Source organism: Grus americana, chromosome 1, assembly GCF_028858705.1.
Source record: "Grus americana isolate bGruAme1 chromosome 1, bGruAme1.mat, whole genome shotgun sequence".
In the NCBI taxonomy this organism is placed as follows: Eukaryota; Metazoa; Chordata; class Aves; order Gruiformes; family Gruidae; genus Grus; species Grus americana.
In genome coordinates, this window is record NC_072852.1 from 7,749,500 (window position 1) to 7,777,075 (window position 27,576).

A 27,576-nucleotide genomic window follows, 5' to 3' on the forward strand; every position below is an offset into this window, starting at 1 on the left:
TATGATGAAACCACTGAAGTTGGACTAAGGCCAAATTTACATTCCACTCCTACCACACTGGCCTAAACTTCATCTGGGCACAGGCACATCCATCCGCTCCTGCGGCATCTTAGACTCTTTGTATCTCCAAACAAAACAACCCTCCCTCTTCACCACAGCCTTCCCACGCTGTCCCACAAGTTTTTGTTACAAGGTGAGAAAAGAGTTTCTCAGCTGATAATACTTGAACACAGCTCTCCAACAACATATATATATTTTTTTCTCTGGTCGCTGATGAGTTCCCACATGATATTAAAGCAAGCCACTTGAATAAAATTTCTCAGGAGAGCTCAACAACTCTGTACTCCAGAGGCCAGCCTGAGATCTTGGTTGCTCAGTTTGCAGAAAGAGAGCTCTTCTGGAACAGAAATCAAAGGTGCTAGGCTTGCATATGTGCACAACACCTGGTCAAGCATGCTAAAAAGAAAAAAAGAAAGAGTTGGTCCCAATCTCAAACTGTGTGTCCAAAACCTACCCAACAGGTCTCGCAGAGCAAACAATGAACCAACAACAGCAAATAAAGCATGCAATCATATAAACAGCAGTAAAAGCATGCCTTAAAGCAGTCACATTCAAATCACAGGAAACATGAATTTGAGCATTTCTTAACTTTCATTTAACTAACACCTCCCATAGAACTCCTCACAGCTTTACTAAGTCCTTTTTTAAAGTTCATTTGTTTCCCTATGATCTTCTGTTCAAGTCAGTACTGAACACTGCCACATGTAACACCACAGAGGAATCTCTACTGACACGGACTAAATGAAATACAGACACAGAAGGAACCGAAGTCAAAGAGCACGCAACTTCCAACAAGTCATTTCACCTTATCCATCTGCAAGCGGAGGTAGTACGACGAGAAAACTGGTGTTCATAAAGCACTCTGAAGTTGCCAGATGCTATTGCCAACTACTGTAATTTAGGCATTTCCAGTTCTAACATGTACCTGGTTATTTCAGAACCTCAAAAAAGGCCAATTACAATGCAGTTCTGCTTGTAAATGGAGTTTACTGTCTGGTGCTTCACAGGCAGCTCTTTCTCCCCCCCTTTTGGGCTTTTCAAGCCAAATCCCACAGAACAAGAGAGAGAGGGAAATTTGAATTAAAGGTGGCAGTTCTCCCAACCTTCACTTATAGAAAGCAGCACTGCAGCATTCCTGGCCAACATGGAAAAGATTACAGGATGAAAGTATGTCTTTCCCTCTTCACGCATATTTAGGAAAGACTCTGGATGCAGTTAATCAAACAATTAGCGCTGCACATCTAGAAAAAACGGTCAGAACTGCCATCAAATTGGTAAGTAAGAAGCACAAATCAAATCAGCAATACAGCTAGCAGTTAAGTTTAGCCAGCTTACCATCATATAAGGATCATCCACAATAGGATAAATATAATCCGTCGTCTGGACCAACGACAAACCTCCATGTCTTAATGGAATAACGCAAGTGTCCATTCCAATTCCTGCAAAGACAGAAATCCATCAGTGAGGTAATTTTGCCCTTAATTAGCTGTTGCTCTTAACAAAAGCACTTAAAAAACACATCTGTGAAGTACAACTCACAATATTGCCTAAACAGACATGGCAAATTCCTTCCTTAGAGAAAGCACGGAGCACAAATAGGAGGAAAACCAAGCAAAGAATGAGGACTCCTGACTGGAGCAGAACAGAAGTGCAAATGGCTGAAAGCAAGAACTAAACTACAATGTTCTATGGTTTGTTGCAGCATAATAATAGTGCATTGCTTTTAAGAACATGTGTGGTTGTATGTATGTACATTTAAAGTTAGGAGGAACTAGTGAATTGATACTGTCGAAAGCAAATAGTTTTCCTCAGTCCCATCTCAACAAAAACATAGTGACGGTTTGAAAAAGACATACCCTCTCATAAAGGGCATTTCCTCACTTCAGGAGGAACAAAAAGAATGCCACAAGTCACAGCCTAGGCCCTTGGCAAAAGATGATTCATCCACTTGGAGCTTCTGCAATTGTGTTAACCTCACCTTATTTCTGTGAGGCTGAAAGGCAGCGAGACAACCTGCTAGACAGGGAAACTCCTTTGAGAAAAACACAACACCACGCTGACAGTGGGTATTTCAAACAGAATACGTGATATTAAAACCTCCAGGCATTTGCTGCAATGCAAGACCCTGCACAAAAGTGACAGGTGACATATCACAACATGCCAGCTGAAACGATATCCTCGTGCCTTGTGGCAATGGCAGGTAGCTTACCTCCTTCTTAAGCTGGCAGCAAGCTGCCTAGAATTACTCTGCATACCTCACAGGGTAAGAGTCTTCAAACAACCCGTTTTCAGGGAGCAGATGCCACACAGTAGCTTTTCCCCATGTATTAATGAAACACACTACCTAGCAAGAGCTACAAGCCAGTATTTGGCAGTGTCCTGTACAGAAGGACATCTTGCCTCGGAAGAGAAGGGATACTGACAGAAGCTCACAAGCAGGAATTTAAGGTTGCTCATCCTCTGCAGAAGCTACCAAGCCACGATGCATGATGTCCAGTGTCTCCAGGGAAGTGCATATAAGCAGTTACGCAGAGGTGGCTCATGTATAGGAGCTGGTTTGCCCTTTGTTCACCTAGTCATGCCACAATGCTGCAAGACTGATTTCACTTGTGCGGTTTTCCACAACTTCGGCGTAAGCGCTGCTTGACAGATGGGCCAAGGGGCCATGACGGTCCATCTGAGGCTACCTTTCTGTTCCCCCCCCAAAAGGACTGACTAAATAAGTGAATCTGTTCAGAGAGGTGACTGAAAACAGTGATTTCAAGGTCCATAACAGCTCTGAGAATTAATGTCAGACTTGCAGTTTCTTACCCATGGATATACTCACAGCCATATTTAAGATTGCTCTGGGTAACATCACTTGCAGAACTAAAAAGGAGCGAGCTTGAGCCTGCTATTGGCAACTCTCTCTTGACTGCATCTCAAAAGCATGGTGCATATGCACAGGCTCTAAAGTTACCTGTCTATACCTTTTAAGCACAAGGCATCAGAGGCAAATCACACCAAACTTATCTGAAGACACATTTGTTAAAGGGATACTCACCACAAAAAGCGTATTTTTAAGAGACTTGAACTCTTCACCTTCTATTACTAACAGATTTCCTGTTACATAACATCACACCTACATATTGATGGCATTAGTCTACTTTTTTACCTTTTCATATAGCTGGAGAAGAAAAATCTATTAGCAGTTCCATTACTGTTTAGAGCCTGTAAGTTTATAAGAGAAAAAAAAAACAGCTAGATAATTAAATCTAAAACAAACTACTACTGATTTTAGAAATTTGCCAAATTGAAATGCTGTTGTGAACAACCTATTTAATTTAGAAAAAACATATAAATAGCAATTTGGGGATAAAAGCAGCTGGAAGTGTCCTTCATTAGGGAATATTAAATTATAGTGCCACCCCAGCTCCACACACAATTGCTGCTTAGATATTTCATACAAAGATCGCCATTGTTTAAGCAAGAACATGGGCTCCTTACTAATCTCTCACTGAATTCAATCTCTACCAGAATAATGGGTTGCACCCTGTTAGCCCGCTAATAGACAATTAGCAATGTTAAAATAATTTTAAATAAGGTTATTGGACACTAAATTGATAATTAAATAACTTCAGAATAAATACTACATTGATATTCCTAAGTTGAGGAAAAAAATCCATTCTGCACTGCAAAGCAGACATTGAATATGCAGGGCTGAGTAAACAGACAAACAGAATTAGAAGTGTCATTAAACACATTATCTATATTAATTTATCTATATCAATATTACGTACAGTAGCTGGTATACATTCACCCTGTTCCCCATGTAGGTGGCTTGTGCAGGTTGTTTTCCCTTATTGCTTGCATCATTGTGCAAATACCAAAAAGTGAAGCTGGCAAGAACACAGAGGTCTTGGAAAGACAGCCTTTCCCAGGCAGCTTCTATGGGTGAGCAAAAAAGAGTGGGGAACAACGAAAGGACTGAAAGTAAAAATGACAACTGTGAACCAATATGCTCCCAGTCAGCTGAAGCAAAAAAGTTTTCTCTTGCTCACTTTCTCTGGCCCAGGAACAGAGGGGAGGGGAGGGAGAGGGGAACTTCACCTGTGAGTCATCTAATTGTATAAAATTCATTGCATAAATTTTCAAAGGCAATGTATTAATATAGAAGTCTAGAAATTGATACGACTTCAGTTTGCAAAGCATCTACTGGGGAAAGGAAGGAGACTAACACCTATCACAATGGCCATTCATGACTGATTCTTCTTTGTTGTTGAGCACACTGCAGGATGTTAAATAATTAAAATAATATTCTTGCATCCCAGATGCAAATAAATGACAACACGAGATTCATTCTTCAGATTTCTGCATGCTACGCATGCATTATACAACATGCAATTTTCAAACTGACTAAACAAACTGCAAATGAGATCATGTCACTAAGCAGACCAAACAGAAGTACCACACGTGTCTAGAGGAGCAACCACTTACCCAGCCTGGGCATAACTGCCCCCAGGAACTGTTCATCTTCCTGAAAATGGTTTTCTTGTAAAGATTCAAGCAGTTTCTGTAAGACATCCTGTGGCACTTTGCAGCCTGTGCCTTTCAGTTCAGTGAATCGGGTCAGACGGAAGCTCTTGTCCAGTTCGTAACTTTCTGGGTTAAATGACTCCCGAACAGACATGGTTCTCTCGCACAGACTGCTGGCCTTTCCCAACCCAGAGCAACGGTATCAGTTTCTCTGCTGATCAGTCTAATTAAAAAAAAAAAAAAAAAATTTGGAACATTAGAAATTCCTAGGACCTGCAAGACAACAGGTTTTCCACACAGAGCAAGTTAAAAAGAAAGCACTCGATGTCGTTGTTCACTTGTTAAGAGAGATGGGCACATCTCACACAACTCATTTCTCTAAGACTACAAAGCAATGACTCCTCTTCCTACATTTAAAACTATAATTATGCCAGGCAAATCAGAGAATGAATTTCTTTTCCAGATATGCTGCATAAGTTTTTCATTAAAAAAAAAAGAATCTAACACACTTACCGACCTCATTTAACACAGAGGTAATGAAAGAAATAATAGATCCCAGAGCACGGAGGCAGATTTCCAAAAGGCAACCTGGGCCCTGATCCTGCAACATGCTCAGCAGAGACATCTGTTTGTACTCAGCTCAGTGCAGGGTCATAATTTTAGCCATTAACATATTAATTGCAAAAAATAAGATGCTTTTCAAATAATGGGTCTGCTTCAGTTCTGATGTAAGAAGCTGAAACTCCGTAATACACCTGTTGTCCTTGGGGGAAAACGCAAGCTGGGTGTTCTGTTAGTACAGGTAACAGAAGAACAAAGAGGCCGTATTTAAGCAGACTGGTTTACCTACAAACACGTCAGTTCACCTTTTAGTATGTTCGTAGACATAAAAATGTTGAAAAGTTTCTTGCCTCTCCAGCCCTTTTTTAGTCAGCTAACAATACTGACAATGGAGAGAATTGCCCATTAAAATGGTAATGTAAAAAGACACTGATGCAACTCATTTAATAAAATTCTTAACAATGCACGTCTAATTTTAGAACGTTTTTCCACTCTGACTCACATACACCACACTCCAAAACTAATAAGAGGCCTAACCGAGACACTGACTTCTGAACAGGAATGGCCGTGATAAAATGCAATTCATCTTTCTCAGAGAAGAAGTTTTCAGGAATTACTAAAAACAACCTGTCTGCAGTAGTTTCTTAGAAAGCAAGGATCCTGTCTAACAACAAGAACGGAGTTCAGCAGCATCGCTGACAAAATCTGATACTGATGGTCATGCTGTTAGGGGGTTAAGCTGAAAAGCAAAAGAACGAATGCAAGTGACTGGTATTTGCTTAGTTCAACAGCACCAAACGTAAGGAAGAAGTAAATCTACAGGCTGTGCAACTGATCTCCCCTGTACAACACTTATTAACAAGTATGTCCGTTCCATAAACCTTTAAGTCTACTAATTTATTGAATATACTTCATAGGAATTGAAGTTTTAAGCTCTCTGAGAACTTCTGATGCAAAGCCCAGCTCCCCTTTACAGTACTTTCCCTCCTTCTCTGGGAGGCGTGGCACTTATTTAAAACAAATCTTCCAAAGCCCAGGCTCGGGCAGTAATCCAAACTCTAGTTACAAGAACGTGTCTTGGATGAGCAATGAATTCGGTTCGTAGCTGTTGTCTCCCAATGCAAGACATTAAGCACTTGCAATCAGAAAAAAAAAAAAATAGTGTCTGGAAAACAACCTGTCAACAGAAACGGGAGACAAAAGCTTTTCAAGGATAGGGAATTTTTTTCCCCCCTTCATTCTTTTTTAACACTTCATTCTAATTAATTCCAGAAATTTATAAAAAGCAGCTTGCCCCACAAGGGAAACATTTTCCCTCATCTAGCTAGCAATTGCAATATGCTTAGCACCCCCTACCTACTCATCTAGGAGAGGACTCAGAGGCCACAGCCTACCAGGAACTTTTTCCAGTCTTGAGAACTGTAAGACACAGTAAATTATGTTCCCTGGTTTGAAAACAAATATTGAAACAAACAAGACGATTTTATTTAATGGAAAACATCCACCGTGCAAGAACACAATAACTTTTTAATTAAGATCTCAATAAAGCTACATGCAACTATGTATTTCGCAGACTGCCATGGGAGCAACCTTCCTTGCAAGACCAAGTTTCTTGGGACTGCTGGCAGTCTATGCAGGCATGCAATCTGTGCGTTAAGCATCCCTCCCCAGTAGAAGAAAACATCTCCTAACCCAGATGTTTCTTACTTTAAAAGAATGGCATAATAAATATTAAAAACTAAAGTTTAACCCTTGCCTCCCTAAAGAGCAGAGAGAGGAGAGCACAGGAGCAAAAGGGGAGAGCGAGAAAGAACTAGAGCCAGGTACCTACCCCAAACCAACCCAAGCGCGATTAACAGCAACCCAACCGCCTGAGACCTACAAGGTGAGGAACTGCAACAACCATTTATCCACGGAGTGCGGCGAGGAGCGCTGCGGAGAGACATGGCTCTGGGACACCTTAAATTTCCAGCCGCTGCCTTTAAAGGCAAGCCAGGGCCTTCACAGTTGCTCTTTGTGCAGCCCGAGAGGAGGAGGAGAAGGCGGGGGTGGAGGAAGAGCAGCCCGGCTCGCTGCGTGCAGAGAGGAGCCGCGCACGCAGCAAGCCCCTTTTCCTTACTCCGGAGAGGGCAAACCCCGCGGCGGGGGGGCGGCTTAGCCACGGGTAAGTGACCCCACGCACCCCCACACGGGTCCGGGGCACACGTGCGTGCAGGTAAGATGTCAGCGGGGCGGGGTTAACCCCTTGCTGGCGGAGGCAGGGTTTGCAGGCGGCGGCACGAGCCGCCAGCCCCAGGGCGCGCGCGCACGAGGCGGCCGGTGAAACGTTGGGCGCGCGCGCCCGCGCCCCCCCACCCCGCAGCCGCCGCCGCCGCGGCTCCGTGAGGGGGAGGGAGGGGAAGGGGGGGGGGGGGTGTGAGGTGGAAGGAGGGAAAAAAGGGAAAAAAAAAAAATGTCGGCGGGCGAAAAATTTAACCCGTCCATTGCCGGCGCCGGATTTTTTTAAAGCGGCCGCGGCGGCGGCGCGGTGAGGCGTGCACCCCCCCTCCCTCTTCCCCCGCCCTTCCCCCGGGGCCGGGCTGAGGGAGGGCGGCGGGGCCCGGGGCCAGGCGGGCAGCCCGCGCCCCGGCGTCGCCGGGCCGCCCCCCGCGCCCGGCCCGGCGTAACGGCGGAGGCGAATTCCCCTTTAAATCTCCCCGCCTTGCACCCCCACCCCCCCTCCTCCTCCTCCTCCCTCCCTCCCTCCTCAGGTCTCCCTCTTACCGGCTCGCCTCCTCGCCCTCCGCCTCCTCCCGCGAACGGGACTCCCAGCCCAGTCCCACAATGCACCGGGCGCGCCGGGCTCCCTCAGCGCCGCCTGAATAGAAATGCCGCCGCCGCGGCCGCCGCCGGGCACGGGGGGGTTAAACCTCCCCCCCCGCCTCCCCGCTCCGCGCCGCGCGCGCACGCTCCCCGCCCCCTCCCCTTCGACAGCCGCGCGCGCGCAGCGCTCTCCCCTTCCACCCCCCCGCGCGCGTTCCCGTCCGCGCGGCGCTGGCGCGCGCCCTGTTGCAAAGCGACTTGTTGCACACGCTCTCCCCCCCCCCCCCGCCGTGACCGTGCACGCGTGGGCTGCAGGAGCAGGTTGCTTTGCACACACACCACCCCCCAACCACCCCCCCGTAGCGCAGCGCTCCACGCGGGTGGGGTTTGTGCGCTACGCGCCACGCGAAAGGGGGTGCAGCCCCTTGGGGAGTGGGCGGGTGCTGCTCCCCGCTGCAAGCCCCTCGCTTTTTTTTTGGGGGGGGGGGGGCAGGAGAGCGGCACAGTGGGGCCACTCAACCACCACCCCTGCTCCCGGAGCTGCTGGGCGGGTTGCAAGTGTTGCACCGCGTGGCTGGACACGGGTGGGGGGATGCATCCTAGTTGTGGGTGCTCGCCCTCGGGAGGAAGCGTAATACCGAGGTGCAGTCTAGGTTTTGAAACGGGGTTTAAGAGCAATCTTAGAGTGGTGAGGGCGAGGACAGACCAAGGGGCTCGTTTCGAGTCCTCCTTGCGTCCCAGCCGCCGGGATGCTTTGTGCAGGTGTGCGGCGATAGCTCCTGGGGTGCAGAAACCCCGCTGGCCGAACTGCACGTTGCCTCGCTAAAGCCCAGGTCTCTCTGTGAAATTAACTGCTCCAAGATGTTGTCCGTGAATAGCCAAAATGTTGGGTTCGGGAGCATTTTGGGGGAGAAAATGTAGCTGGAGCTGAGGAGACTCTGCACTTTTCATGGCTTGCGTGAGAGAAACCCACAGCTCCACCAGTGCTGACTCTTGCCCAGAAACTGGACAAAAAGTCACATTTGATCGATGTTATACCCAAAAGCCGGGCAAGAAAGTAACCGAGGGGGTCAGGTGGACTTGATGCTGGGCAAAAATTGGCCAATATTAAATTTTTCTGGATGCAGAGCCAAGACCGTGGCCCTGGGGAACCGGAGGAGCCCTCAGTATTGTCCCTGAGGGTCTCCATCGGTGCGTGGCCCTCGGAGGCTGCAGTTACCGCAGCACGAGTGCTGCTACCTGGCTGGGTGTCTTTTTTTTCCCCCCCAAATCTGGGTTGGAACACACTTCAAAAAACATGTAATCTTGGTTTTAAGCAGGTGGTGATGAGTTCAGTGCAGCCCTGGAAAGCTGCGCTGCGTTTTAAGCACCCCTTCAACCAGGACATTGTTTCTTGTCTGAGAGTATTTGCCTAAGTCAACCCTTTTCCATCACCGATTTGCAAAGCATCCCATTTTTTCTTATACATTTCATACATAAATCACTGGAATCTGACAAATCATTAACAGGTCTGATTCCCAGTGTCTTCTCGGTTTGTTTTACTACCTCAAAGTGGTTTCCTTGCTTCTACAGCCCCTTTTCCCAACCAATTAAAGCCAAAAATGAAATGATTCTAACTTAAAACTTGTCTTGCTTTACATGCAAGTCAAGTTTTCCCCAGAAAGGAGGGGATTTTGGTGTTACGGACAGCATAGGGCCCCTTTTTACATTGCCAAATAGATAAAAAAGGCAGTTTGCTGCTTGTAATTTGCGATTAAGTACCTAATTAACTAATTGCCCGTTAATTCAAAGATTGCCTTTTGTGCAACCATCTTGGAAAAAGTCCTGCCTAAAAACCAGCAGAAAGAGAAGAAATTAAAATGTTGCTTTTCTTGCTCGATTTTAATTACTCTTTTTATCTCTGAGCGAACGTAGCGCCCCTGGACCACGATGCAGAGGACCAGAGGTGCATGGGAGCTCCCGGCACCAAGCACCTTGAGGAAGTCCCTAATATTATTTGTATAATTAATTTATTTTCAGGCTCCTCCCTGTTGCTCTCCTAAAGCATTTCAAGCTCGACACACAGAAGTTGTTTCTCTGGGAGCAGCCATGGTTCGTTTGACCGGTGGTTTTGACAGCAGAGATGAATTGAGGATGCGGCACCCGCAGTTCTGACCTGGAATTTGAACTCTTCTTCCTCCCTCCTCTCGGAGGGAGAGGGGGTGGAAGGTCTCAGGATCGTCTGATTGCCATTGATCCGAGCTGATTTCCTGAGCATTGGGTTCGTATCGTGTCTACGTGCTCCTTGATAGATGATTCCAGTCTGAAAAAAACACCGTGTCTCGAGAGGTGGTAATTGGGTGCTCTGATCTAACCTTTCTTCAGCGTTTAGCCATCACCTCTACCACTAGCACCTCATTTAAAAAAAAAAATAATAATCAGGAAGCATAAGAAAAGCCATGAGATGAAAGAAAAATATGAACATTGCTGATTTTTAAGCCCTAACTTTTTCCTTTCTGTTTTTTTTTTTTTTTGAGCAGAGAGGGAATTGAATCATATTTTCATCATTTTTTTTCCACATCCATGAGGGCTAGACACTTATTTCTTTAATACAGGGGGGAAAAAAAAAAATTGAGATTTCCAGGTGGTAACATGACTGAAAGAAAACCTGAATCCATGTCCCAGTGGACACATGCACCGGGCCCTCTTGCCTGTGCTGGGGTGATCCTGTGCGTCCGGGGGAACGTTCTTTTGGTGCAGGCTCATAAGCAAAACCCTGAAAGAGTAGCGATGGATCCAGCAGCCCTGGGGAGAGCCCACACTGCTGGAACCACCTGCTTCATGTAACATTTTCCTAGAGTTAAATGTTTTTCTAATGGTTTTCTAGAGCTAAAAAATGATCAGATGGCTTCCCCCCCACCCCCCCAAAGGCTTCTTTGCTGTCTGGCATGCAAAAGCTCCAGCAGAAATTCCATGATCTGGAGCGATTTGGTCCAATGCCATGAGAACGGTCTGCTCTGCACACTTTAGTAAGTGTAAAAGGGAGGAGATCAAAAAAAAAAAAAAAGACGAGAAGATAAAGAGCCCTGCGTGCTGCAGCCCCTGGGTGCTGCCTGGTCTCTCGGTCATGTCAAAGCTTGCTGCCTCCTGCGCCAACATGAGGATGCAACAGATGTCCTTAACCTTTACAGGTGCAGGGTCTGCATTTCTTCAGTCTTTTTTCCTTGGATGACTCAGAGCATGGATTATTAGCAGCTTAGATTTCTTTGGCCAAAGTGCATCATTGCATATACATCCGGGTTAAATCTAAGCAATATTTCTGATCCACGTAGGCTTCTGACTTGGTTCTGCATCTTTGGCGTTTACAAAATGACCAGCGTTTGAACTCTCCCTGTTCTGTTTCTTAAATGTCAGCAGAAACTTTTTTTTTAATAAAACAATGCAGCCTCCCCCTGCAATGTTTGTAACCAAGAAACTGCGGCATCGCAAGAGCATGAGAAAATATTGCTCATTAAAACCAGGGTAAGAAATGACAGCGAAAGTGATTTTTTTTTTTTTTTTTTTTCCCCCTCATTGCAGAATTCACAGTAAGTGGCTGCTAAAATGGGACCAGCCGGTTCAGCCCCGCTTGTGCTGAATACTGGGTTTAATGTACTGAAACTGCTTCCATTGGCATGTGGGGCTGGTCATATGCTTAAACATATGCATTTACTTAACATCCACAGACTTAGGACCTTATGTGTTAGACAATCTCCTAGTCTAAAATCCAATTGCTGTGGTTTTTTGATATGAAAACTTTAACTTTGGTGTGATAATTTAATTTCTCGTGTTGTAAAACATCTCACCGCGTAGCTTTTCCCCCACCTCCCTCTGTTTTGACAAAGCAAAGTAAGTTTGTGCTACTGTCAGCTTTCCTTGCCTTGTTTTTCTCTTCTTCCTGCATCTCATTAATACACAAGCGGTATTAAATAATAATGATGCCAGTAGTGGCCTCTGCTGTGCCTCGATGTTCGCTCCTTTTTACTTGGAGGAGCAGATGTTCCCTGTCCTTGTTTTCTGTTGCCAAACGGGGACTTTGCCCCTTTAACCTTTGATAAGGTGCTTTAATCATCTCTGATGTGAGATTTTATCAAAAGCCTTGGCAGAAGCCAAATAAATGATACCCGCCCAGCGGCTTTTATTAAATGTTTCCATCGTGTTTTACAACAGTTTAAGGAAGTGCAGTTTCCTCTGCGTTTTTGCAGGCTGTATTTATCCCGTGCTCCCTTCACCCTGTTGCTCTCTCCCCAGCCCCGGTGGGCTCAGGTTGGGCTAAGCCCCCTTGTCACTTCACCCAGGTGGCCATCCACCTTGGAGGGAGCACCCATGGGTGCAGGGGTCCTGACCAGGGCTCTGCAGAGCTGGGTGCTGCCCCAGCACCAGCCCCTAACCAAGCTGCACTGCGTACCAGTCAAACAGGGTGAGGCTTCCTACAAACAGTCAATGGAGTCCGACCAGTCTAGCCTGGACCCTGTTTTCCAATGATTGCTGATGCAAGATGGGGAGGGTGACATATAATGGATGCTGCTGAGGTCTTGGTGCTTGTTCTCCTCTTGCCATATACGTGGCCAGAGGTCACCTACTGCTTTTGCACCAGCACTTAAACGCCATTGCGCATTAAAGCTGCTCTAACCCTTCCTATAAAGAGGCACCCTCACAACGCCCATCTCTTCCTTGTCCCTTTTGCAGCGTTTCATACCTTGCTTCTGCACTTGGTTGCCCTGAAAGCCTCAAGGGAGCATTCACCTCCCAATTTCTACCTATTTAATTGCCCGAGCCTCACCATGGCTCGTATCAACAGCCATCAGCCCTGGGCTGGGTAGCGAGGGCTCTTCCAGAGCAGGCAGACTGAGTTGCAACTTAGGTGGAAGCGTGCCTGGCTCCGAGAAGCCTTATGGACAATTTGGGAAAGCGGCGCTTGGCACCCCAGACACATCTGTGTGCTCTCCCACAGCCTCTTGCAAAAGAGCCGCTTGCAGCATTAGGGGTGGCTTCTGCTGAACCCCCCTTGGCCTTACCCACATCTCCCCAAAATTGCATTAGATTTGGTGTTCCCACCCCTGCCTTTGCTGTCTCAACCTATTTGACATCCTTGCCATGTCACACCTGGGGAACACTTCATTGACCCTCTTACTTCTTCTGGGCTGAGGCAGCAGATGCTGCAGAGCTGCTCTTTGTTACCGGTCGGCTGGTCTCTGCATGGAAAATCAAACAAGCGCCTGGGGCTGGGTGATGCAGCAGCCTCTGCCATGCTCCCGGCAGCGCTGCCTACACGTGAGCCACCTCATCCCCCTCCGGCCCCGAAAGTTCACCCGTGCTAATGATGCCTGCTTCGGTGGGCAAGCTTTGAGCCTTGCATTGTCCGCTAGCACGCTCCTTGTGTCCTTCACACTTGGCAGGGCTTTGTTTCCCAAGCCACGTCCCACCACGCTGAGCTTGGGCATCCCCAAAAATTTACCATCCTCCCCTGCCAAAAAAAGCTTTGGTTGGGTCATGCCCTGTGGAGAGTGCATTGGAGCAGCAGCTCCTGCAACGTGGATGGCACTGGCACAGCACTGTTATCACTGTGGTGGGGGTGCTCCTGCCCCACGCACAGCCCGCACATCCCGTGCTTTTCTGCGTCAAGCTCCTCTCCAAGGCTGGAGCCTATCAATAATTCAGGAGCCTCACCTCCCGCCCCGCTTTGCACACCACTACCCCGCTTTGTTTCAGAAAGGGCTGTGCCATCCTGCCAGGCAGACCTGTAGCCACCCAATACGGGCTCTCTTGGGGTGAGCCTCGAACGCTGACTTCCCGAATTACCATCTGGAGTGATGGGTGCAGCTGAGCTGAGCTAGTGATCCTATTCCAGCTGCTGGCACTCGCCGAAACATCTGCCTCTCCTGCATCGTGCTTGTTGATGGAGCTGTGCACAGCTCCCAGCGCGTTGTTTGGGAATATAAATTGAGTTCCTCTGAGCTGGAACCACCTGCTTCAGATAATTTCTTTGGCAAGGAGTCTTCTTACTCTCCAGTTTTTTGTGTCTACCCAGTAGCTAGGGGGGGTTTGGTATTGATGGGTGGGAGTTTAGGTGGACCCATGGGGGCTGGAGCACAGCAGAAGGCAAATGTGCTGTTTAATTGATACAATCATAGAAACACAGAAGGGTGTGAGTTGGAAGGGACCTTTAAAGGTCATCTGCCTAGTCCACCCCTCTTGCAATGGACAGGGACAGCTTTTACTAGACCAGGTTGCTCAAAGCTGCATCCAACCTTACCTTGAACACTTCCAGTGGTGGGGCATCCACAGCTTCTCTGGGCGACCTGTTCCTGTGTCCCACCACCTTCATCATAAAAAAATTCTTCCTTATGTGCAATCTAAATCTACCATCTTTCAGCTTAAAACACCTCTCCGACCTCCCAGCAGGACTGATGCAGAGGGGCTGGGGCTTCATCCAGAGGAGTTTTCCCAAATCCCATCGAGATAGAGGTGAGACGTGCTCCTCTCCTCCACCACTGACGGGCTGAACGGCCTCAGCTTGGACTTCAGCTTCTGTCTTGAAGGTGCTGGGCACTCGTTGATGCTGAACTGAGACCAGTTGGACACGTGAGCAAAGAAGAAAGCAGCTCCCTGGGCAAACACGTGGCTGTTGCAAGGAGCAAACCGAGCAGAGCGACTCAGCCTGCTTTGCCTGCTGGAAACCAGAGGAGTGATGCTGGGTGCTGCTGTCTCCAGCTTCCCTTTCCCCTCTGCAGGGTGACTCGCAGCCCTCCAGGTCTGTCCCTGCCTCTGCTCCTTCTGCCCCAACAGTATCCATTAGATAAGCATCTAATTAGGATCCATTAAACGCCCAAATCGTTGGCTGCCGAAGCAGAGCTGACTCCCACCCTGGGATCGTGCCAACCGGGCACCCAAAACTTGAGCAAATGAGGAAAAGCAGTTTATAGGCCCAGTTCCTCCGTTGGGAAATAGGTGTACCGTCAGCAAAGCGCTCTCAGGGCTGCAGGCGAGGTGCCCTGGAAGAGGCCACGCGTGCTCAATGCAACTGCTCGTCTCCGCAGGGATTACCGATGTGCAATGGTGTGTTTTTCCCTTTGGAAAAGCAAAAATAAATCAACCCCAAACCCCTAAGCAGGGGTTCACTGGTTTGCTCTCCTTGAGGGGCTGATTGTGAGCGTGTTGCCATAACAATCTCACAGCAGAGGAGGAACCTAAACATCTCTCTTGCATCCAGTCCAGCTAGCTGGGGGGAAGCGAGGTTTGCTGAGCCAAGCCCACAGGTAGTGACTCCCCCAAGAAACTCCCGGAAAGCCCCTGATTTAAATGCAGCGAGACATGCGCAGGCTGTTTCATGGGGATGGACGGTGGAGCTGCCAGGAGGTGAGACCCCTCCGGTGGGGCTGGACCTCCCACCATGCTGGGACATGGATGGAGGAGGACGTTGGGGCTCCCCGCAGCCTCTGCACCCCCAAATGCAGCCCTGCACTCACCAGGAATGCCTGGTGGTGGTGGGAAGTGCTGTAACGTGATGGTACACATTCTTCTCCTTTTTTCCAGCATTTAAAAAAAAAACCAAACACCGAAACACACAGGGAGAGCAATGATCACGCCATTAAAACTTCCCATTTCTCCTTTTCTTTCCCATCCTCTGCATCCCACTGTCTGCGTCCCGTCCATCCCCCCCCCGCTACAGCCAATTCCAAATGTATTTTCCCAGGATTTGTGCCCAGGATCGGCATTAAGTAAACTCTCCACAGCAGCATCCACCTTTCCAGGACCTCACGTTCGGGCAATGGGATAAGCCTGTGGAAAGGGGTGAATGCTCAGGGCACCTTGGGGGTCCCTGGGGGAGAGATGTCCCTCTGGGTGAAGTATTTTCCCGTGTCGATGGGAAAGCAAAGCCAGATGGGCAGCGCTTGGGGGAAAGCAGCAAAGCAAAAACCAGCTATCAACCCCAGCAACGGCCGCTTTGATTTCCAGAAATGCAATTAACACCCGCCCCAATGCAAGTCCGTGCCAGAGAGCGAACCAGCGGGAAAGAGCCGTTCTTCCCAAATGCAAAGCGTTGCCCCAAGCCCTGTCTGCCGCTTGCTCGAGTGATGCCTGCGGAGTCCAGGGAGTCACTGCAGAGCCAAGTCTGAGTGTTGTTTTTAACTCAGTTATTTGATTTAATCCAAGCTGTAGAGCCAAACTTTGCTATGACTAATATTCTTATCACTATCCACGTCTGCTGTGTAACTAATGGGTCAGAGAATAGATTTGGGCTTCAAAAAATGAGTTTTCCACTCTTTTCTTTTTTTACTGGTTTATTCTAGGTGATTCCACAAAAACTGGTGTGAACGTCGGAGGGTGAGGACTGGACGCGGGATGGGTGGACTGCAGCAGAGAAACACAGGGGGCTGCTGGCAGGTCTGCTTGGGCCACTTAAACTGCCACCAAACATCAGCATCACGTGCACACTCAGCAGATAGCACAGGGATGGAGCAGTGAACCCAACCCAGTCTTCCCAGTTTGAGCAAAGACCACAGGCACTGGAATGGCTCTTGCTTGTGGAATCACAGACCGGTTTGGGTTGGAAGGGACCTTTAAAGACCATCTAGTCCAATTCCTCTGCCATAGGCAGGGACATCTTCAACTTGATCAGGTTGCTCAGAGCCCTGTCCAGCCTGACCTTGAATGTTTCGATGGAGGGGGCATCTACCACCTCTCTGGGCAACCTGTGCCAGTGTTTCACCACCCTCATGGTAAAAAAATTCTTCCTTATATCTAGTCTATCATGCCCAAGGTGATTTTGGTGGTGCATAACACAGGCAGGTCGGGGTGGTCCTGCACGGCTTGTGGTGCTGTCTTGCACCGCACCACCAGCATCGGACCCAGGGGGGCTGTTGGCACAACTGGGATGGGCAGGGTTTGCTCCAAGGGACTCCTCGCTGCCAGGAGACCCCTGCAATGGTCACGACATAGAGTCCACATACCCTTGTTGAGTGAGTCGACCGCTGTTAGAAGCAAAGATAATGTTTTGGAGGTGATCTTCTTGAACAGGCAATGATATTCCAGCAAGTTATAAACCAAGGAGGCAGAGTTCTGGGTAGAAAATTGCTTTTAAGTTCAGACATTTAAGATATCAGAGATAGCTTTGCTTTTAAAACTTCTCGAGTGTGAGCAAGAATCACCTCGCCCACCCACACTCACTAAATATTTAGTCATTTTTAACAAGTTAAACAAAGCCCTTTGATTGGATTTATGCTAATGGCTCCTCCGTAGGCATTTCTGATTCATTTACATTTCATTTTAAAATTGCCTGTGTACATTGCTGATTCTCACCAACACCATTAGCAGATAAAAGGAACAAGTAACAGGTCACAGACGCCACAAGATGGCAATAGTTGAAGAGCAATTTGTTTCTGGAGGAAGAGATCTGGGGTTCACCAGCAAACCGTCTCTCGAAGGGCACCGCGCTGCCTGTGCATTAACCTTCGCACTTACAGAGGGGTTTGCGTCGGATGAAAGCAAAGCAGGTTGTGTGTGGGGAGGGTGGGTTCATCCTTCCACCCAGATACAGGGATGGAGGAGGATGAAGAAGACATGAAAGTTGCCCAAGGTCGCCCAGCAGTGTCCTGCTTCCCAGTTTCATGGCTCTTTGACCAAAAATTGCAATGTGAAACACGGGTGGCTAGCACACCTGGAGATGGAGTGGGGTACCCACAGCCCCCGAGTCCTGGCTATGGGTGCAAAGGTTGGGTGTTCCTGGCTCTGAGCCTCATGGGCGGCTGGCAGCAGGGCACATTGCTGCACCGACCTCCTGCACACCTCTGCCAACACCTGATGTGTGGGGTCAGGAGAAGAGGTCTCAGCCCCACAGCACCCCCAGACCAACACAGAGGGTTTTGCAGCGGATGGGAGAGTCTCTGACTCTGTGACAGGGCTAAGACCGTGTGGTGGGCTGACCCTGGCTGGACAACAGGTGCCCCCCAAAGCCGCTCTGTCACTGCCCTCCTCAGCTGGGCAGGGGACAGGAAATATAAGAAAAAGCTCGTGGATCGAGATAAGGACAGGGAGAGATCACTCAGCACTTACCGTCACGGGCAAAACAGACTTGACTTGGGGTAATTAGTTCAATTTATTACCAATCAAATCAGAGTTGAGCAATGAGAAATAAACCCAAATCTTAACACACCTCCCCCCATCCCTCCCATCATCCCAGGCCCAACTTCACTCCCCATTTCTCTCCCTCCGGGCAATGGGGGTTGTGGTCAGTTCATCACACCTTGTCTCTGCCGCTCCTTCCTCCTCAGGGGGAGGACTCCTCACACTCTGCCCCTGCTCCAGCCTGGGACCCCTCCCATGGGAGACAGTCCTCCACCAACTGCTCCAACCTGAGTCCTTCCCACGGGCTGCAGTTCTTCACCAACTGCTCCAGCGTGGGTTCCCCACGAGGTCACAAGTCCTGCCAGCAAACCTGCTCTGGCGTGGGCTCCTCTCTCCATGGGGCCACAAGTCCTGCCAGGAGCCTGCTCCAGCGTGGGCTTCCCATGGGGTCACAGGCTCCTTCAGGTGCCTCCACCTGCTCTGATGTGGGGTCTTCCACGGGCTGCAGGTGGAACCTCTGCTCCACCATGGACCTCCATGGGCTGCAGGGGGACAGCCTGCCTCACCATGGTCTTCTCCAGGGGCTGCAGGGGAATCTCTGCTCTAGTGCCTGGAGCACCTCCTGCCCCTCCTTCTGCACTGGCCTGGGTGTCTGCAGGGTTGTTCCTCTCACATCTTCCCACTCCTCTCTTGGGCTGCTGTTGCCACAGCAGGGTTTTTCCCCCCCTTCTTAGCTCTGTTATCCCCAAGGAGCTGCCACCATCGCTGATGGGCTCGGCCTTGGCCAGCAGCGAGTCCGTCTTGGAGTCAGCTGGCATTGGCTCTGTTGGACATGGGGGAAGCTTCTGGCAGCTTCTCACAGAAGCCACCCCTGTAGCCCCCCTGCTACTGAAACCTTGCCACACAAACCCAATATGGGGAGGGACTGTTTACAAGGGCATGGAGTGACAGGACAAGGGATAATGGCCTTAAGCTGAAGGAGGGGAGATTTAGGTTAGATGTTAGAAAGAAATTCTTCCCTGTGAGGGTGGTGAGGCACTGGCACAGGTTGCCCAGAGAAGCTGTGGATGCCCCATCCCTGGAAGCGTTCAAGGCCAGGTTGGATGGGGCTTTGGGCAACCTGGTCTAGTGGAGGGTGTCCCTGCCCATGGCATGGGGTTGGAACTAGATGGGCTTTAAGTTCCCTTCCAACCCAGACCTTTCTGTAATTCCATTCCTTGGCTCTTGCTGTGCTAGTGAAGCCGATACAACGTTGTGAATGGCAATGCAGAGCCCAGTGTTGGACGTTTGATTTTCTGCCTAGTGCGAAAAGAAGTGCAATGGTTTGACTCAGAGCGGGAAGGGCATAAGCGTTGGCCATGAACCTGGGCTTCCCACCTGAACAGCAACAAATGCAGTTACCAGAAGCTCTCCAAAAGCAATCCCCAGCTGTGAGAGATTTTTTTCTGGAGGAAACATACACCTCTATTCATAAAAGTGAATTCTGGCTTGCATGGAAAGCCTGGCAGCCTGGGATGAGGTCTGTGGCTGCAGCTTCCCTGGGTTGGCAGCACCTCCTGCTCCTGCCTGCAGCTGCTCTGGAGGACAGGAGCATCACAGCCAGGGCAAGCAGAAGGTGCCCGTCATCTTTGCTGCAGGTCCATCACACCTGCAGGTATACCTTCACCCTGGGCTTTTCCTTGCCATCCAAAAGGGGCATCCTCTCTGCTATGGGGAAGGACGGGGAAAGGGAGAATGTCACCGCAGAGCAAGAAATGGAAATAAAAACCAAGGGAGAAGTGAGACATCCTGGGGAAGGAGGAGCTCCTCACTGCCTGGCCCTGACCATGGGGTTGGATGGAAACCTCAGGGACACCACCTCCCTGAGATGGGTGCTGGGAATCTGCATGTGGGTGACCTGAGGCCAAGGCTGGAGTCTCCATTGCTGTAAGGCTTCCCAAAGGGACATTAAATGGGAGGTGGGGGATGATCCATCATGCTTGGTGAAGGGCAGCAAAGGAATCACACAGGAGCTCATTGCTGTAATAAATGTTAAATGCCCAATCTACGTTAATGCAGTGGGGTTTGGCACACTTTATGCTCTCCAGGTGATGAAGCTGGGAAGGTGATGCTCTTATGGGTAGAGGAGCCAGGAAATGGAGGAGACCTTGCAGCAGCACCCAAAACTCCATCTCGGTGGGGTGCAGCACATCTGCTGCCATGCCCTGGCTCCCCTCCCTGGGGACCGACAGCACCTGGGTGTCCCAGTAAGTTTTATGTCAACAAAGGGGTTTTCTAACTCCAAGGCAAACCCTGTTCCCCCCAAAGCATCCAGCCTGGTCTGGCTGTCCTTGGCTCTCCCCGTGGCATGGTGCCCGTAAGGGCAGGGGGGATGGAGAGGTAGGGAGTGGGTACCGCGCTGGTGCTGCCAGCATCAGGCAAGGCAACATGCGCTCCAAGGAGGTGGAGATCTGCAGGTTTGGGGCCAGAGCCATCACCAGAAAAAATGAGAAACCCAAGGGTGGGTGGTATTGCCATTCCCACCAGCCAAAAAGGAGGTCAGGTGCTGCAGGCAGGACCCGCCACTGCCACGCCGGAGTGGCAGGAGGCAGAGATGTGGCAGAGGGGAGAGCTGGGGTCTGAGCACACATGCAGGAGCTCAGGGGAAGGGCAATCAGCTGGGGGCAGAGGTCCAGCTAAGAGCAGAGCAGTTTACACACGTCCCCCGTGCCACAATGAATGGAGATATGAGATACAGTCAGTGAATCCTGAAATCTCTCGGGATTAAATGATTACATTAATCTTTGCTTTCTCTAAGCCGCAGTAACGGCAATAGCCGCATGCTGGTTCTAGTCCAGATCTCTCCGTGCTAAGTTCACAGCGACTCGTCGGGGAGCTGGCACGGGCTCACAGCGTCCTGACACATATATGTTCTCCTCATCCCCCTCCAGCCCACACTCGCTTTCGCCTGGTGCCTCCGCGGTGGGGCCAGGCGCAGGGCGAAAGCATAGCAGGGATGCTGTGGGGCGGGAACGTTGCTGCCAATGAGGTTTTTTTGGAAGTCTCCTGGACTGATTTCACTTGCTAGAGTGCAGGACCACATCTTAGTGCGCACGTGCTGTCCGTATAATGGTTTGCTGAACCACCCCAGGGCAGGGAAGGTCCTCTAGGCGACCTGAGTGCCAGTGGATGGCAGAGCTATGTGGGTTGGCCTTTTCCATCCACTCTGACCTGTTCAGACATCACCTGAAGATGACATTTCTTCTGGCTGCGCTGTTGATGGACATGACCAGGGGACATCCCTGGCCATGGTGGTGGTTGCCTATAGCCAGTAGGAGCCATGGGCCACCATGGTCCTCCAACCCATGATGGCTCTTGCTGGGCAGAGGTAGATGAAGGTCTTCACTCCATGCCGGGTGGCAGCTTTGGTGGCAATCATGGCGGTGCGAATGCTTTATTGCAAAGTTACACTGGGATGAGCTGCACGGGAGAGCAACCATCACTGGACCATTCATCTCCCCAGACCTTCAGGAAAGGTTGTGGGCCAGTTTGGCAATTTTGGGGCCCAGAGTCCAGATAACGGCGTGTTCCCCACACTTCATAATCCTTGACAAACCTCCCTCCTCTCACAGGGCAAAGGTGAGCCAAAGCAGCTCCTTCTTGGCCTTGGCCCAACACTTCCAGCAGTGGTGCCTTGCTTGCCCCTTGCAGCCACTCTTGACTTTCTCTCTGAGTGACGTTATTTCTATCTGGCAGTTACCTTCCTTGCTCTGCTGCGGTGAGGTCTTCTAGGGCTGGAGGGCCACAAGGTCAGCGTGAGGCAGGCTTGGACACCCTGGGAGGACTCCTCCTGAGAGCAATTTTGGAGCAAACCAGCCCATCTGAAGGCAGCTGCTGGAAAGGTTGGATGGATGCTACACGGGGCGAGCTCGGTGCCTGCATCCACCCAAGGGAGCGAGAGGAGCAAAGGGGAGAACGTGGGTGACGAAACGCAGCCTCTTCTCCTCTTACCACCATCCCTCTGGTCAACTATTACTTGCAATTACAAGCCAGAATTACGTCTTTGTTCCTAATTAGCTCCTTCGCTCATCCCGATTCCTCTATACCTCTGAGGATCTGGGTGAAGGAAGGAACCAGTGCAGAAACACAAGGGGTGTGTCTCCCCAATTTTCAAATTCCCCAACTATTAGCTTCTGCCCCCATTAGCAGTCATGCATAACAACATAAGCATGGAGGGGAGGGGAAAAAGTTGATGGAATTATTTCATTTTTTTAAAGCCCAGAATCCATGTTTACACACCGAAGCTAAATTATTTATACACATAATGTTATAGGTTTCACATCGGTGGCTTTTATTAGCATTTGGCGGATGAGAAATCGTACCTGACCTACTTGTACAAACCCCTCTCATGCCTCTCCACGATGACAGCGTGGTGAGGAAGGGGTAAAGGTGCTTGCCCCAGCCTGGCTGTGGGGGTGCTCAAGCAGCAGGAGAGCCAGAGAAGGGAGCAGGAATGTCTCGGCATCTGCTACGGGGCATTTTGCTACCTGAGATTTGGAGGAGAACATGTACAAGGGGGTTATTTTTGCAAAGTCTTATGAAATCCTGGCCACCTGTCTCTCTGGGAGGACGTGGTCGTGTGGGTTTTTCGTGAGACCGTGCCCCCTCCCTTCCCCAGCAAAGGAGAGACACGTTTCCCAGCAAGGCATCATGACCTCAGCACACGTAGGTTTTTGGGGGGAGATTTGTCTCCAGGAGGGGTGGCCGCATCAGGACCACACATCCCCAAACTGCTCTGGTGTGACGGTACGTCTTTGCCCCGAAAGACTCAACCAGCCATTTCTAAACCAACATGTCACAGGCACTTGAGATGACTTTCTTCTTGTCTCGTAATTAATGCATTTTTTATAAAGCCTGGGCTCCAGTTTCCTTTCATGTTACCAGGAGGATATCCTTTTTCCTCTTAAGCTTCAGAAGGATTTTTTTCACCCAGAGTATTAATCTTAGGCGTCCTGTACACAGGACAGAGGGACACACTGGCCGAATGGCCCAGCGAGGATGCTGGAGCTCGGCCGGAGCCCACACGTGGGAGCTGGCAAAGGCGTTTGCTCCATCCCGAAGCCGTTTCAACAGGTAAAACTGCCACCTTGCAGCAGTACTTGCTGGTGGCTTTGCAGCTCAGATGACATTTAGTGCGTTACGGATCCTGGCACACAGCAACATTTCTCACTCCTAATTGTATCCTAAAGACAGACATTCCACTTAACATTACAAATAACAGCGTATTAACCCGCCCCCTGTTTAAAAAGCCAAGCCAAACAAAGCCACACTTTTCGAGATGACTTGCAGAGCAGAGCAGGTGAGTGAAAATACTTGTTGTTTAGCGAAGGATGGATTTGTTCCATCAAGCTTGAAGATCCCTAACTGCGTGAGTGATGAGTTGCATTCGGATCTGAAGCCAATTTGTGGGCATAGGCAAACTCAATCGCTGTTGACCTTGGCAGGCTGAAGGAGCGGGCCCATGTGAACCTTACCAGGTTCAACAAGGCCAAGTGCAAGGTCCTGCATGTGGGTTGGGGCAACCCCTGGTATCAATACAGGCTGGGGGATGAAGAGACTGAGAGCAGCCCTGCTGAAAAGGACTTGGGGGTACTGGTGGGTGAACAGCTGGACATGACCAGGCAATGTGCGCTCACAACTCAGAAAGCCAACTGTGTCCTGGGCTGCATCACAAGGAGCATGACCAGCAGATCAAGGGAGGGGATTCTGCCCCTCTGCTCCACTCTCATGAGACCCTCATGAGACCCCAGACTGCATCCAGCTCTGGGGTTCCCAGTACAAGAAAGACATGGAGCTGTTGGAGCGAGTCCAGAGGAGGCCACAAAATTGATCAGAGGGCTGGAGCACCTCTCCTGTGAGGACAGGCTGAGAGAGTTGGGGTTGTTCAACCTGGAGAAGAAAAGGCTCCGGGGAGACCTTAAAGCACCTTCCAATACCTGAAGGGGCCTACAGGAAAGCTGGTGGGGGACTGTTTATGAGGGAGTGTAGTGACAGGACAAGGGGGAATGGCCTTAAGCTGAAGGAGGGGAGATTTAGATTAGATGTTAGGAAGAAATTCTTCCCTGTGAGGGTGGTGAGGCACTGGCACAGGTTGCCCAGAGAAGCTGTGGATGCCCCATCCCTGGAAGTGTTCAAGGCCAGGTTGGATGGGGCTTTGGGCAACCTGGTCTAGTGGAGGGTGTCCCTGTCCATGGCAGGGGGTTGGAACTAGATGGGCTTTGAGGTCCCTTCCAACCCAAACCAGTCTGTGATTCGATGATTTAGTTGCTCTTTCAGTACTCCCCAATGGAGAGGTGCTGAGCTGACTCACACCATGTCACACAGATGCAAGACGTGCACCAAGCTTCAGCTGATCCGTGCAGCCACTGAAGCATAAGGGAAACTCTCGCTAGACTTTTTACCCACAGTTTATCCTTAGCGCTCCTCATATAAAGCTGAAAAGGTGTGGCGAGCCGCTCTTTCACTTCACTGGCTCCTTGTAATTGATGGAAGATTACTGGGAACATGTTTTTGCAAGAAGTATTTTCTAAGGCTAAACAACATTTGACGAGGGTGTGATAATAAATTACCAAGCATATATCTTTGCAGCTACTCCAAATTATGACTATGCGTTTGTCCTTCCTATGTGTTGTTTCCATAGAAGCAGAGCTTAACCTTTTAAGTGCAGATTATAAAGGCACCTAATTCAATTAAAATTAGACTTCAAGCATATCAGCACTTAATACTCAAGAGTTATTATGTGATTGGATATAGACGTTGTCGTGATTGGCAGGCAGCGTGGTTTCCATCTGAACCAGCTGGAAGAATAGTGTTGTGGTTCTAACTTTTAAGGTTTTCCATACATTTCCCTATGTAGTCCCAGTAATTGCTAGGTAATTCCTCTGAAATACAGGAATCCAGCACAGAACACAGGAACGCACATGCAATTAAAGTTATTTATTGTAGGTTTTCTTTTCTGAACTGACAAAGAGGTTTTTCCCAGAGATCGATAACACGACACAATGTTATACACCATTTCACAACTAGTCCCTTGTCGCTTTATTAAGAACATAGTAATTTAAAAATATCTAAATATTTACATATTAATAAAACCTATATACAGAAGATTGAGACATTTTTACCTAAATATGGAATGATTTTTTTTCTTCTCTCTAATAAACCCTATAAAAAGATTTCTGAAGAAAGTCTGAACAGTAGTCACAGTAAGTAAACACAAATGCAATCTTCCAAATTTACAAAACGCTGATTCTGTTGCTGAAGGGTTACGATACGGACATGACAGACCAGTGCCCCCTGCCCAACGCAGGCAACTCCAAGCCACAAAGGAAGGAAAGACTCAAATTTTAAGGTTTGCAGTGCACATTCGATCTATTCCACAGTTTCAGAGAGAACATGGTCATTCCTAAAAGTTCACGGTGGGTGGGTGGGGATGGGCCGGGAGCCTGGTTTCTCAGATGCCGACAGAACAAACCACTCCCCGTTGGCTTCGGTGTTATTTGTGGGCATTTGATGACATCTGAGAAAACAGGCTTTAAGATTGTTAAAAAAAGAGATTAAATATTTTGAAAACCATCCCACTCTGTAATAGCACTTCTGTTGAGACACTCAAAGGCCAAATAGTTTAAAAAAAAAAAAAATGCACCTAAAATATACACAGGGAAATGAAACACAGTTGTAAAGGCTCTAGCAAGCTCTCCCTCGAATTGCAGGAAACACACTCAAACCGCTTAGTGATCAATAGATGTTGCAGGTAAGACCTTCTAGACTATTTCCCTACATTTTTAAAGTGAATTTAGTGCTGATGAAAGGTGCAGAAGTGAAGGTTTGCATGGAGGGCCGCGTACAATTTTACCTTAGCCCTGACCTGAAAGGACCGACCCCTTCAACGTCTAAGAGGGTAGTGCAATTTCTTGATCGATTCACTCAACTGCTGAGATATCAATAGAGTGCCAGTCAAGAGGTGACTTTTTTTTTTTTAAATAAGTGAATATTGTCGCCAAGGGCAGTGGTTGAAAAATCACAGTGTGCAGACCCTCTTCCTGGAAATCGGCAAACTAATACGTTTTGAGATTGAGGTGGCAGGGCAAGCTGGGGCGGGGGGGGAAGCAAGGGGAGAATGACCGCCTCCGGCAATCTGCACTACAAAGATGCTCGAGAACCATCCTGCTAGGACCATGTAGGGGAAATTGTTTGAGGAACAGCTTCTCCCTGCTATAGATTAGGAAATGGGCATTGCTGGGAGGAATCCCGCTCTATTTCCTGCTAAATCCAGCGAGGACATTTTAATCACAGCTGCGTACGACTGGTCATTGGTACCACAGCAGCCAGGAAAGGAAAAGTGCTTTGCACAAAAAAACTTTGCTGAGTCAAATGCTCATCAAGGTCCCGGGGTTTGTGATGGAGAGAGATGCCACCCCGGTCCCCGGGGATGGGAAGAGTCACCCGGCTGTGTCTAGTCACCTTTGCGTGGCTTAAGACGAAACACTGCTGGCAAGCATACAATCACGTGGAAAAATACAATCATGGAGAAAAAACAAAGGCGAGAGAATGTCTTCAGAGTGGATACCCTGCTAATTAAATAATGCCTTGGTTACGGAGGGAAATCATCTTTAATTAAGATGAAGAACAGTGAAGCAATCTGGTGGTTTTGTTATTTGAGGTTACATGGAAAAGGTATGAAACAACACAAACTTGAAGGGAAAACGGTATGGACGTCCACGCCTTGTGGTACACTGAAGTTCTCGCGCCGATCTTGTAGGAACGTTATTCAAAGGAGAGGATGTTTCTATCTGCTAAAAACACTGATGTAGGATGTGAAATTCAAGCTGAAAAATCTGGGTTTGTGTCTATCAGATGATCTGTTGTGGTGTCGAAAAGGTTACCTGAAGGAAGAAAAAGTTTGAAGAAATCAGTTAAAAAAAAGAAAAATTTAAGAAATCAGTAATTTGCAAAAAAATAAATAATAAAATGATGGAAATTACATATTTTAGTTCTAACTTTAATTTTGATGGCGATGAACTGCTGGTGTGTACGCAGGCAGCGGCTGCTGAATTCCATTTAGAGTAGAGCTCAACTGGCTAAAGAAAGCAAATTAAATAGATTTTTTTGAATACAGAATTTGCCAGCCAAGTTTTTCACACAACATATAGTGCACCCCACTTCAGATGTAAAGCGCTGCATTAGACTTTGGCACAAACTGCGCTGCAATGCTCACCCCTTTGAAGTTACGGCTCTGAAGAAGTGAAAAAAGCACCACATGAATTTTAAACCTAAAGTACATACTTTGGGATGTTCTTTGGAAAAAAACCCACATCACTCCACAGCGGTCTAAATCCATATGGGAGAATATATACATATATATATAAAGGTGTGTGGTATGATTATATCCCATCTTTTTAAAGGCACTTTAAGAATGTGCTTTTTCTAAACAGAACAATGAAAGATGGACAGAAGAATTACAACTGGAGCGCTAAGAACACAGGGCAAATAGGAGACAGACATCAATCAGCCTGA

The 27,576-nt window shown here is 48.6% G+C and overlaps 2 protein-coding genes and 1 long non-coding RNA gene across 10 annotated transcripts in view; 1 reads left to right on the top strand and 2 right to left on the bottom strand.

The window, feature by feature from the left end:
• Nucleotides 1–8,019, bottom strand: part of SEPHS1 (selenophosphate synthetase 1) — a 25,513-nt gene extending 17,494 nt beyond the window's left edge. For 2 of the 6 annotated variants that reach the window (XM_054829910.1, XM_054829864.1), the window contains exons 1-3: nt 6,968–7,143; nt 4,537–4,798; nt 1,396–1,499 (exon numbers count right to left, since the gene is read on the bottom strand). In XM_054829910.1, the coding sequence (XP_054685885.1) occupies nt 1,396–1,499; nt 4,537–4,729 (297 nt within the window). In that variant the 5' untranslated portion in view covers nt 4,730–4,798; nt 6,968–7,143. Of the gene's footprint in view, nt 1–1,395; nt 1,500–4,536; nt 4,799–5,088; nt 5,206–6,967; nt 7,144–7,899 lie in introns of those variants that run through there. The other 4 variants (XM_054829872.1, XM_054829892.1, XM_054829882.1 and 1 more) reach the window with 4 other exon arrangements.
• LOC129207980 (uncharacterized) lies at nt 7,153–12,090 on the top strand. The gene is made up of 2 exons (XR_008577638.1): nt 7,153–7,300; nt 9,958–12,090. It is a non-coding gene; the product is annotated as an uncharacterized LOC129207980 (long non-coding RNA).
• A 12,900-nt stretch (nt 12,091–24,990) lies between these two features.
• Nucleotides 24,991–27,576, bottom strand: part of BEND7 (BEN domain containing 7) — a 45,404-nt gene continuing 42,818 nt past the window's right edge. For all 3 annotated transcript variants that reach the window (XM_054829850.1, XM_054829838.1, XM_054829829.1), the window contains one exon: nt 24,991–26,945. In XM_054829850.1, coding sequence (XP_054685825.1) covers nt 26,884–26,945 — 62 coding nt within the window. In that variant the 3' untranslated portion in view covers nt 24,991–26,883. The remainder of the gene's footprint in view (nt 26,946–27,576) is intronic.